The sequence below is a fragment of the Mixophyes fleayi genome, chromosome 8, assembly GCF_038048845.1.
Source record: "Mixophyes fleayi isolate aMixFle1 chromosome 8, aMixFle1.hap1, whole genome shotgun sequence".
In the NCBI taxonomy this organism is placed as follows: Eukaryota; Metazoa; Chordata; class Amphibia; order Anura; family Limnodynastidae; genus Mixophyes; species Mixophyes fleayi.
This window is the reverse complement of record NC_134409.1, coordinates 83,726,095-83,739,378: the sequence shown is the minus strand read 5'-3', so window position 1 is coordinate 83,739,378 and position 13,284 is coordinate 83,726,095. Positions and strand designations below refer to the sequence as shown.

General features: G+C 40.8%; 1 protein-coding gene across 1 annotated transcript in view; it reads left to right on the top strand.

Moving 5' to 3' along the window:
• Positions 1-12,622, top strand: part of ACO2 (aconitase 2) — a 57,561-nt gene extending 44,939 nt beyond the window's left edge. The window contains exons 13-17 of the mRNA XM_075182817.1: positions 381-536; positions 926-1,117; positions 2,299-2,431; positions 5,472-5,593; positions 11,608-12,622. Of these exons, the coding sequence (XP_075038918.1) occupies positions 381-536; positions 926-1,117; positions 2,299-2,431; positions 5,472-5,593; positions 11,608-11,739 (735 nt within the window). The 3' untranslated portion in view covers positions 11,740-12,622. The remainder of the gene's footprint in view (positions 1-380; positions 537-925; positions 1,118-2,298; positions 2,432-5,471; positions 5,594-11,607) is intronic.
• Positions 12,623-13,284: the final 662 nt, after the last annotated feature.

Sequence of the window (13,284 nt, the reverse complement as noted above, 5' to 3'; positions counted from 1 at the left end):
TTTCTGTACATTAGTGCCATTTTGTTCACTCACTTGTTTTATAGATCTAGTCACATTATTTCTTAATGCATTTACCCCTGGTCTGTTCAGTGGTTGTCTATTTCCGTAAGTTGTTCTTGTTGTTTCATGGTTTACACTTGCAAGATCCGTTTTAATGTGGTTACTTGACTTTGTGTTTAACCAAAGTTACCGCTCGTTTGGGTTTTCATTCAACTCAATAAAATGTCCTATTTCTTGATATTAAACTTGTAAAAAACAAATAGGAAAATTTGTGAAAATACCATTCATCTTTATGATTCTTGCCAATACATTGGGATGTTAGAAGTTGCAGTGACTTAATGAGGATTTGTTATAAATGTAACATTTGCCACCTCCTACAGAGCTTTGACCCTGGTCAGGATACCTACCAATATCCACCCAAGGACGGGAGCAGTGAAAATGTGGATGTGAGTCCTACCAGCCAGCGTCTTCAGCTACTCGAGCCGTTCAACAAGTGGGATGGGAAAGATTTGGTTGACATGCAGATTCTCATGAAGGTAAACAACTGCAAGTTTTCTGCACTTGTCTTGTCTCTCGTTATCAAGTTCACTTTTCTTTAACTTTGCATTTCCAAGCACTTCTGGTATGCAACCAAATTTTGTAGGAAGCACTTTACACTCTCCTTTCCCCCGCCCCTCTTTAAGTCTAATTGTTTGGGTGGGGGCCCTTGTTTTATGTTTTTTTATAAACCGTCTATAATTGTTTTGAGCTTTTGAATTTACTGTAGCGTGCATCAAGCAATATATATGTATTCCTTCATGAATGTTTAATTTTGAAGATATCCCTTGGCAAGCATGTTTTGTGGCTTTGTTTTATTTTTGCCAATCAAATATTCTTTAATTCTTAGCTTTTTGACTGGGTTTATTTTTTTATCCTTAAATCACAGGTGAAAGGCAAGTGCACAACAGATCATATTTCTGCAGCTGGCCCCTGGCTGAAATTTAGGGGTCACTTGGACAACATTTCTAATAACTTGCTGATTGGGGCCATTAACATTGAGAACAACAAGGCAAATAGTGTGAAGAACTTTCTGACTCAGGAATATGGATCTGTTCCCGATACTGCTCGCTATTATAAGGTAGTGTGTATATATAGCTACTTTGTTAATAATATAGTAGATTAGGGGCATCAAAACACTGTGACATGTCTCATTTAACTCTTTCAAACTAGGCTTGTTTACTTTTCGTGTGTGGGCTTAAAATGTTATCTAACTAATATGTAGACATACACTACATAGACAACATTATTTCCCCCAGCACACTGCTATAGCCAGCAACAGATCTGCCATTTCTACTGTAGATAAAAATGCAAAAGTCTTTGTTGCACACATTTGCAAATGTATGTTTAAGCCATCCGCCACGCCAAGGCGCTTTTGCTAATCGGATGGTCCTACTCTAAACAATGAGAGTCCCATATATTTGGGCCATACATATGTGTTTTTAAAAAATGTTGTGTGTATGTTCCTTGCAGGATAACCCCACCCATTTAAGCACCTGTTATGGCCTATAAATTGATTTGAGCAGCTTCCACTTCTGTATTAATATGTAGACATATAAGGTCTGTATAAAGATTTGGCTATGGATTTCCTTATCACTTGAGATGGGGATGGCAAATTTCTGAACATAATTTAGTAATGGACTGGATGCTTTTCATATAATGATTATCTGCAACTATAATTGGTAAAGGACATTGTGCGGGTGATTTGGTCAAGGAAATTTTATCTCCAAATAACAACTGCCTATTTTCCCCCCAAAAAATAGCTAACTATAGCAGTGTATGTGTGTCCTCAAACTATCATGAATGTCATTCGCAGCATTGGGGTATCACAGTGGCTCAGTGGTTAGTACTTCTGCCTCACAGCACTGGGGTCATGAGTTTGTGGAACAGGGCTTTATCTGTGTGGCGTTTGTATGTTCTCATTTTTGCATGCGTTTTCTCCCACACTCCAAAAACAGTCTTAATTGGCTGCTGCCAAAATTAACCCGTATGTGGGGGAGGGGTTATGAGGACTGTTGTGAATTACATACTTTCTGTACAGTGCTTCAGAATTGGTGGCACTATATAAATTGCTTGGAATAAAGTCTGTTTCTACACAGAATAAGACACTTTATGGGATGCCTGGTACAAATGTATGTAATTTGCACTATAAAGACCGTTTGAGCCACTAGAAAATGTAAGGGGATACCATATCATCAGCGCTATGTAGTGTCAACTGTTAGGCAAAGATGTTCCATCCTGAATGAGACCTGTCTGTTGTAGGGACATGGAATTAATTGGGTGGTAATCGGTGACGAGAACTACGGAGAGGGATCCAGCAGAGAGCATGCAGCACTGGAACCACGGCACTTAGGCGGCAGGGCCATCATTACCAAGAGCTTTGCAAGAATTCATGGTGAGTTTTCAGTACTGTTAGGTCAATATTCACTTCTAGGTATCCTGAACAACATTCTGTCAAAGGCATAGCATGTTTACTTCCCCTTTCCTTTCTATCTCTTTGAAAGGTACTGCATAAAGTAACCTTCCTAACTATTATGACTCGTCTTTCATTGAGTGATTCTTGGCCAGTTGTACACACTGTTGAGCTAATAAATGCATATTTGGTATAGTAATTTGAATTCCATTGCATCATATTGTCCCACCCTTATCCAAGGCATTAGCCTTTGGGAGAGTGAACAGGACTTTGTATATGCTCCCCTGTAGTATTGCTGGTCTTCCTTTCCATGGTCCTCAAACTCGTCTTGCCAAAGGGGGCGGATTGCTTTCAGCAGTGGAATCCACCACCGTGCAGTCCGTATCGGTGACCAGTAGAACATCTGTTTTTACAAAATGGAGGTGCAGGAGCAAGAGTCCTTATGGGATGTCCCCTGGAGACTCCCACTGGTGAGCAGTAATAGTTGGGTGCTGGTTCACACTGACCAATAAAAAGGCTTCTTTTGAGGTTCTCATTGCAGTCGTCAGAAACCTGTTTGGATAAAAGAATGAAACAGAATTCTGTGACTACTATAGTGTCTATCCCAGTGCACTAGCCTCCAAATTATATGCTCTGCTCATTATCATAATTTCCAGAACCATTTTGGCCTCGCTATGGAGTGATGAGGGGCATTGGACGCTCTGTGGAGGGCTATGGAGGAAAAATGAGAGAAGTTGCTGACTTCTGATCACTCCTGTTACTATTTTCCCAAACACCCTTTTGGTCTAAACATGCCACAGGCCTTTGGGGGAGGGATGATTTGGGATTATCTTGATTGCACACCTTGGGGCTGTGATGGAGAGAGCCAGAATGTGATGGCAAGAGAGTCATCTTGCACCAGAGTGACTGGCATAGTTATGATGGATGGACTGCAATAGCTAAACAACGAACGTTCACTCATCCGTTTTGTTTGGGTGTGTTTTTGTTTAAGTCCTTTGAATCTTCTTACTAAACCAATATTGTGATTTTTAACAAACACTTTTTAGCATTAAACATTTCTTTGACCTAAAGGTTAATGGTTTAAATTGGTTTCATACCAGACCCAGGTTCTGCCTTGTGTTCAGAATTCTAATGATACAACTCTAACTCTTCGTTATGGACTATGGGTATCTGCGTGCATAGGGCTCACCTTCCCAGGGTTTTCTCCATTGCATGCACAGGTTCCTTTCGGAGGGGAGGGGGCTAGAACTAGAACTTGGATGCCTTGCTGGGACACACTTCATCACCAATAAATGTAATAATTCGTGTTTATTGAAATATTTATAGAGAGCAGCATGAATTTATCACTCAGACTGCAACTGGTCAGGCCCACATAGGCTACACAGTCTAAGTTTTTACGTATTTGTGCAAGCCGTTATCTGAACATATGGGGTGACACATGCCGACCATATAAGCGACATCATTCTGATGGTGGACAGTTAGGAGGTGGATCTCCTGAGTTATAGTATAAGAGAGGCTAGTTAGTCAATTGGTTTATAGTCATTAATGAGTGCTTTTAAAAGTGGTGTGTTTAAATACAAATATAAAAAAATAAAACAGTCCACTTACCAGGAGCAATCTCAACAGAAAGGGCCAACACTCCCTGACCGCTACTAACCTCCATATAGGTCTCATAAGTTACTAGTATGCAAAAATGCTGAATTAATTAATAGCTAATGCCAGGGGAGTGTTTCTTCTGTCCTAAACTTAGTCAGGCTCTGGGCCCGCAGGTCTGGTGATGTCCTGTTTTGTCCAGTGTTTCACATACTAGAGGTAAGACCAGAAAGGGTGCTGCTGTTATTAACCCTGATTGGCCCAGGTGATTCTGGCACACCATTCTGTCAGCTCTGTGCTTTATATTTGGACTGAACTTTTTGTATCGGGGCCTAAACAGAATTTGTTGTAGGGAATGTTTCTCCCTTGAAAAAGTCACTGGGAGTGACGAGACGCGTTGGACACACCCACACATACAACAGGAAGTTGTCATCGACGCGTGTGTTTCACCATGGAACTTAACTTGCTGCAGTTCTACAGTGCAATTCAGTTTCATCAACCACCACAACGATGCCAGCCAACGGTCAGAGTCGCTTGCTGGGTGTTTTTATCTATGGTACCAACCGCAAGTATAGAGACTTAATTACATCAATTTGGATACCCCAATCAATTCCATTGCACCCTTGGTCATGTACTATCGATTGACATCCAATTTTATCTGACTGGATGACACTGGCATATGGCCATATCTATGCTTTCTTAGCTGGACTTTTAATTGGATGAATTATATGTGTGATATATATTTGAGTTGCTGTTAGGCTTTTTATCTATGTTGGTCTATGTAACATAACCTATGCATTAAATTTAGTGAGAATATTGGTCACCAATACAGGACTCCGAATACATGTTTACTACTAACCACCACAGGCAAAATTACAATCCGTTATTTGTACAATCCTCGTATAACAATGGCGCCCCTTATTTATACAAAATTTGACAGGTCAGGATCACCTGTAGATCCTCAGCTGCTGGTTATACAAGGTACATGTGCACCAGTGCACACCTACCATAATTTGTACCTGTAATGTTTCTTAACTGTACTGGTCTTGCTGACCCAGTAATTGAGCCTGTAGCTTCTCATTTATTAGTCTTTCTCCATAGGGACCAGGTAAGAAAGCCTGGTAGAAAGGTGCTTCAGGCAGCTGATCATTGCTAAGCATCCTGACCCCCTGTTGAGTGTGGCTTTGGGACATTCAGTACCCCAGTTGCTGAAGTAGAAAGGGGGATTTTAGACAACCCACCCAGGAATACAGTTTATTTGTTTTCTTGGGTTTTTCTTTGTCTACTTTCATGGCTAACTGCTCTGTGAAAGAAAGGGTTAAAACATAACCAAAAACAGAAAATGACTTAAAGGAAAGTTCAAAAAAACAAAAACGTTTTTTTTCTTTTCTGCTTAGAGTGCAGTTAACTAATGCTAGAATTATTTCAGAAACCAACCTGAAGAAGCAGGGGCTCCTACCTCTCACCTTCTCTGACCCTACTGACTATGAGAAGATTCACCCCGAGGACAAGATCACACTTGCTGGGCTCAAGCATTTGGCACCTGGAAAGGTAAAGTTGCTGTAAACTAGTGACTCCACAATGCATGATTACAAGAAGTTTTAGAATATTTTAGATAAAGCACTCTGAAAGCTTGTGAATAATATCGATTTATATACAATCCAAACCTATACTTTTGCAGGGTGCCAATTTTCTAGCAATTTAGACAAAATGTGTGCATCTGCACATAACAAAAGTACACTATTGAAAGCACATAGCAAATAGTTTTGAATAATCTTATTAGAATACTAAAAGAAAAATATTACTCATTTTAATGGTTTGAGATTATATTCTGTACTTTCTTGATGCACACATTAAAGATGTTGGTGTAGCCAGACACAAACAAATCAGAGCAACTCTGTGATGGCTGCATTTAAAAATGTATATGTTGCATAAAAATAGTTTCGATATTAAGGGGTAATCTACTAAAGGACTAGTTGTTTACAACCTGTTTCATATGTATTAAAACAGCTCTAAATCCCAGTGGGGGTTCTTTGTCAGTGGGGTTTACAAAACCGTTAGTTTTCCATTACTAGACAAATAGGCTAGTTATAATGTGATCTGACCTTTTGGAATTCAAATGGTAACTCCAGAATGGTTTCCAAATTAGACTGACTCTCCCCATGTGCCTGGATTCACCATTACTGTTAAGGGTGGTTTGTTTTTATTTTCTTATCCATAAACAAAACAAATATACAGAAGTCTTTTATTATAAAAATTTTAGAAGCTTCCATATAAATAGTAGTGACCTTTCAATATTGAGCGCATTCAAAGTGTGGACAAATGAATTAATCACTTAAACCAAGACTTCCAAATCTGTCTTAATATGGGAGGGGGATAATGTGTAATTTGGACTTCACCAGACAACTTCTGAAGGGTTTCCAAGTGTCAGGCCATTGTATAACTAGCCTGTTTACAAAATAATGTGAAAAACGCCATCCATGGAGCTTTCTATTGCTACCCAATTAATTTCATTTAAATGGGGTGAATAACCTGCTATTGGAAACAGCTTGTGAGTCTTTATATTATTGATTGCTAATGTGGTTTCAGATGGCAGAATAGAATTAGATCAATCACAGCACCCTGTTAATTATAAGTATTATTCTAATATATTTAAATGCACTCCCTATTTTAACACATCACTTTGGTGTATTTTTGTAATCCTACTATTTTCTGTGTTGAGCAGGGATCAGGGCTTACTTATCCAGGACTGTTGCCGCTTATCTCTGGCATTGCTCAGTTCTCACCGTACCAGGGGAGATCCAGCACAGCAGATGTAAATAAAAGCAGGGACCCTGCTCAATACAAGGAATGCTAGGAATTGAATGGGATAGACCTCCAACTCAAGGGAAAGGAGGGCAAATATAATTGGAAGGGTATTCTCCACGTTGGTGCTGGAAATACCTCTTTCACATGTATTTTTATAGATTGGGCCAGTACATCTTTCTCTGTCCTACCACTGGGGGACACTGCGTTACCTTGGGGGTATAGTAGGTGGGACTGGAGTTAGGCACTTATAAACTTGTTTGTTCCCCTGACTCCTCCCCCACTATGCCCCTCCTCTGTAGCTGACTTCAGTTGTTGTAAGTGCCTTCTGGAGAAAGGTCACTTCTGTATAGGCTCCTGCCTATACTTAGTTTAGCAGTAGGTTTTCCTGTTTTTATTTTTTTATTCCTTTTCAGGTGCAGCGCTGGACTCCATGCCATGACCCAGAGGAGTGAAAGTCCCCGGGATTTCTTCACTCTTGAGTTCCAGCACAGGTAAGCAGCACGCTTCCCTTGCACCTCTGCCGGCAATCTACCCCTAGAAAACAACGCGCAAGGGGCCATTTATGTTTATTAACTGCCTTATAGACGGCCGTGGGCCATGTTTTATTTAAAGTATGCCTTTATAGGCAGCTTTATATGGGGCGCATATGTTTGTTAACGGCCTTATAGACGGCCGCGGCCACGTTTAAACAGGCGGGCGGGAGTGAGGGTGTCTCTGCCTCTCCTCCCCGCCCGCAGACTTGCCGGCAGCCTCCCCCCCCCCTCCTCCGCCCCTAGATAACGAGCAGCGGGGGAGAAGGACAAGCATCGCGCTCTGTAGAGGCGATGATGTCAGTGAGACTGCACGCACCCTGGGCATGGCAGAGCGGCGGTTCTCACTTGTTGCAGCCATTATATATATATATATATATATATATATATATATATATATATATATATATATATATATATATATATATATATATATATATATTAGAGCGGCGGTGAGCAGAGGCGGACATGCTAGGAGAAGGGAGTACACCTCCCCCTCTCTCTCTCCCTAATGGCGCAAACGTCGGCCATCTTGGATCCGGAGCATACACACACATCAGTGCATGTTGTTCCAGACTTCTGCCTCTCATCACTGGGTAATGTAGTATCGTTTTTAATTCTGTTTTTAAACGATGGTGACACCCTAGTTGGGAAAAATGTTTTTCCTCATATCTTGGACTCAGTTTCTGTCTTTTGTCAAAGACCAGGTAAACCGTAATAGACTGGCTATGTTTTCACCTCCTATAACTCTCCTGAGTCAATACAAGGGAGGTCCCTGTTGGTGACAATCCTGTGGCTCCTCTGTTCTCTTGTTCTGCTGTCCCCGGCAGGAGCAGACAAAGAAGTCCTCCTACACAGAGCAGGGGCTGGTAACGGGTTTTATCTAGCGGTTCTCGGACAGAAGAAGTGCTCTAGCCTTTATTCACATTAAGGGTTAATGGGGTGGTTTGTATTCAGCCAACAGCATCATAGCTGGTAGGCATACAGCTATTCAGCTATGATACCTATAGTTAGCGACATGCTTACAGCACTTCGTTCCAATAGCGGAACTCTCAATTTGCTATTACAAATGAGTAGCCAAAGGTTTCTGGCGGTAGGTGTGCTTTCTTTGTTTTATGTCAGCGACACCAGGCCATGATGTTTACGTGTTCCATCCGTTGATCCTCTCTGTTGATTTGAGGTCAGGGTGCCACATTCAGAGTCAGGCTTAGCCTTACGGGGTGGTTATAGTTTATGTGCTGGGGACATCAGGTAAACATCCTTAGATTTGTGGACATTCCCCGAAGGTGGAAGTTGTTTATTACACCCTATGCTTAGCTTACAGCTAGACGTTTTCAGCCAGAACATTATACTTGCAGCCTCTCAGCAAGAAGGACTGCATTATTGGGTTCACAGGTGATCACTTTGAGCCTACCCAGCTCTTCGTTTATTCTAACATGATAGAAGCGTTGGCTTATGCCTTATCTTCTAGTTTGGGGTTTTCAATAGCTTCCTACCGAAGAACACGCTCATCTCTTTTCTACACCGTTCCAAACTGCTCCTGGCAGAATTTCCTTTCAGTATCAGCAGTTTCTGTTTTGCAAAATAGGATATGAAGTTTCTACTTGTATCCTTGGCTCTTCTTGTTCGTAACATCTCCCATGTCTCAACAGGGAGATTCTCATCAAGGAAGGCTGATTTCATGGCTTTGGACGTACATAGCACCCCTTTGACTAAGCACCACCCGAAAGGTAAGTTTAGTGAATCAGGGCACATTGTACAAGAACAACAACTGACTCACTAATAAAAACAGAGGGTCAGAAGACCTGTAGAAGAGATTCGGTCTTAAAATGCAGTGCTGCTGCATATTTGTAGCACTTATGCAATTCCCGTATCCTAATGCAGGATAGGGGTCGACCTGTGTATGGTTGGAGGGGTGTTCCTTGTGCCATCCTATGGGCCAAGCTAGTCCAACTTATTATTATTATTGAGGGCCGAATGCCTTAGCAATCAATCCTTTAACAGGTAAAGTGGGTCACCTCAGGGTAATACCTTTGTGCTCTCCTGGTTAGGTCATAGGGCTCTCTGAGAGGGAGCCCAAGTTATTTTCACATGTTAACCTGTTTTCTCTATCGGCTCTCAATCTAATGTCCCTCAGTTGGATTTGTTCATAGCCAAGTCGGGTCTCCCTAGAACTTAGGGGTGTACAGTTGATTCACAGGTCCAATTTTCTTGTAGGGGTTCAAGAGTTTCTAGGAGGGGGCGCATACCAGCTAGTCTGGGGGTCCGCCTATGTCTCGCAAAGCAGTGTTCTACTGTTTTAGGGGACTTGTGTTTTCGTCCCTCTTTTCCTGTTCCAGAACGGCCTCATCTCGTAGTTCGGCTCTCTTTGTTTTCATTATCTGGGTTGACGTTGTGGCGTCGGATGGCTAACCTTTTCGGCTAGAGAATCCTTGCAGGAACATGGTTGCTACCTTCGCTTCAGCCGTAGAGATTCTTCTTTAGCTGTTTTATTTGGGGCTAGAAACTATATTCGATTGGTGTAAATTCCTAGAATTTCACACATCCCACTCAGGTGTATTTAAAAGAGTTTCCTTACCAGCTGGCTTTTATTGGGTCTACGCCCTGCTTCTTTCAGCGTGCAGCTTCCGTGGCTCTCTGTTTAGCTCAGCGGAAGGTTGTTTTGCTTAAGTGGTTTCTTCATGCTCAGCCCACCTTTGGTTGGTTGTAGATTTCCAGGGAGTCTAGTTCTCGTCATCAGGAGGCTTGCTTGGGCCTCCAGTGACTGTCTGAATTAGTTAAGCGGTTAGCTCATGCAATGAGTGCTCCCTTGATTATCTCTGAATGATTTAAGCACTGTATCAGTGCTCCCTTAGATATCGCTGAGTGGCTTAAGCTGTTGCATCAGTGTATATGGTGATCCTTTGTATATTATTGAGTTGTTGGCTCAATGCAGGCTGTTCTCTTGGATGGCACATCTCGTAGGGGATCTGGGGCGAGAGTGTGTATGGCTCTTCCTCATGTTCTTTATCATAAACTTAGTGGTGCGTTGTACGAGACATTATTGGTTATGACAATTCGTGCCTGCATTCCACTGACACAGAGATTGTAGTTCATCATTCTTGTGCCTCTTCTTTTTGTGTAATGTTCTCCGACGGGAGATAGTTTGTGCTCTTGTTCACACAATTCCTGTTTAGGAATTTAATGCCCATTTAGCCTCTCTAACGCTAAAGAGCGTAGGGGGGACAGGGTCTAGGTGGTCTCTTGCCACTGCATCATGACCAATATTCTGTCTGTACCCCTCTGCAGGTTCCAGTGACTTTTACAGTGCACTTTCCAGGAGGGTTGCAGCTTTTTGTACGCCACAAAAGCGTCATTCAATGGCGCAGTTGTACAGAGTGGCAGCGTCTGTTTCTGCTGCATATTGTTTCTTTGTTGCATGCCTTTGCATTCACAAATGCAGGGTTTTGAACACAAAAAACATTGTGCACAGCCGTTACAGAGCATTCCTGCCCTTGGACACAGCTTTGGTAGCTCCCCAAGGTAACGCAGTGTCCCCCAGTGGTAGGACAGAGAAAAGAGGATTTTTACTCACCGTAAAATCAATTTCTCTTACTACACTGGGGGACACTGCGCGCCCTCCCTTGCTCTGAAAGTAGTGCTATCTTTGGTGTTGCTTTCTAAAATTGCTTATTCTCTCTTCCTGGCTTGGTTATACAAAACTGAAGTCAGCTACAGAGGAGGGGCATAGTGGGGGAGGAGTCATGGGCACAAACAAGTTTATAAGTGCCTAACTCCAGTCCCACCTACTATACCCCCAAGGTAACGCAGTGTCCCCCAGTGTAGTAAGAGAAATTGATTTTACGGTGAGTAAAAATCCTCTTTTTTATTGACTTTTCTCTGTATACGTACAGTTACTAATCTGATTGGAAGTTTCCATGCGTTTTGACCTACTCATCCATAAACTCCAATGGATTAGTGCCAATATTAAAGGCTTATTTTTTTTATAGGTGTTTTTGTTTTAAGAAAAAAAAAAGAATTAATCTGCCAATAAGTACTGTTTCAGCTTGATGTCCTTTGTTTTATAATGATAAATAATCAGTCCTTTTATCTTAGTGACTTGGTGATTGTGAGTAACAATTACTCACATTTGCCAGGTGCCAGATTTAAGAATATGTCAGAATAAGCTAATGTTATATGAAGTAATGTTAATATTTAAATGTGATGTTTTTTACTTGTCCACTGCAGCCTGTCCAGTGTGTTATCACTCATCAGAATGGTAAACAAGAGACCATCTTCCTGAATCACTCCTTCAATGAGACACAGATTGAATGGTTCCAAGCCGGGAGTGCTCTTAACCGCATGAAAGAGCTTCAGTAATAGAAGTGCATCTAGCCACTTTTTTTTTTTTTTTTTTTTTAATTTCCATTTGCCATTAACATGGACTATTCAGTCCCTGATTGATACATCAGAATGGTTCATCATTTAACTACACACAGCACTTTTTTTTTTCTCTCCCATTCAATGAGAGCATTTTTCAGAACCTGCCACTTGTCCTACACTGCTAGAACTCCTATCTTCCATCATGCCAGGTCTATTTCTTGTATTTATTGGCAATTTGACGTTGCTGCTGTGATGCTCTCCAGTCTGGGGAAAAGATAAAACTAACCATGCTGCATTATAAAAAAAAAAAAAAAAAAAAAAAAAAAATTCTCTAAAGTTATTTTAATAAAGCCTCTCCGATTGGACAGATTGCATTTCAGTCATGCCTAAATTTAAATGTTTCTCATTGCATTTAATCAGTTCAAAAATATTGTGTTTTAAACAGATGTCGAGTCGCTTACTATGGGACTACTTTCCACTGCTCATTATTTTGCACAGTTGAAAGCTATATATGTCAGGCCTATCTGTCTGTGCTTTTGTGCTGAGATTTAGTCCGTCCGGCAAGACCTACTGTGAAATTGTTGGAACAGGGTCAGTAATGTATGGTGTATGGTTAATGCCTTCTATGACAAACTGTTTCTTAAAGTGTAGAAAGATAGTGATGCATTGTAATCCTCAGTAGGGAAATAAATGGAATGTATCTGGGAAACAATGTAATTTCAACCTGATTGTTCTGTTGCATCGGTGTATAGATATTACCAGCATATTGTAATCCGATTCTGTTCAAGTGATGGACACCAACTTCTCTTTAAAACATGACCATTTAATGTTGGCAAAACAAATAATAATTGGACTGATAGTAATAAATAATGCAGGTTTCCTTTCTGAATCTCCCAATAAGAATCCTTGCACAATGAAAGAAATTAAGTTGCACAAAAAACAATTTTCCATCTCCGATGTTTTGGGGAGATGTGATTTAATTCAAAGCAACAGTTTTTTATTCATTTTAAATGTAATGGTTTCTGCAGGAAACAGTAAAAAATTGAATCTGCAGCTTTCAACAGCTTATAATTGTCTCAGACTTCTACAGACAAACTGCTATGATGATGATCTCTGTATGTATAGCATCTATTTACAAATCTGTAAATGCCAGAAATTGATAATTAAGCTGAATATAAACTTACAGAATTGCAATGGACAGGTAGGAAGCATAAATGTTTTTCTTTTGGGTTTTTAAACTTCCTGCACAAATATTAAATAATACTGCAGTTTGAGAAGTTATTTTGTTATCTATCCAATGGACCAATTTATCTAATCTTTGTGCAGACCCATAAAGAAGTGCTGGAAACATGGATATTAAAGAGGTGCATCTTTCCTCGTCTTGCACATTCATGTTAATACTAGCAGCAATTGCACAAGTCCATTTCTGCTGTGAATGAGATAAAGGGGTGGAAAGGGAACATTGTTTTTCTCTGCAAAAGGCATTGAATTGTCTTTCACCTCAAAGATGATGAGCCTCATATCTGTACTTGAACAGTACAA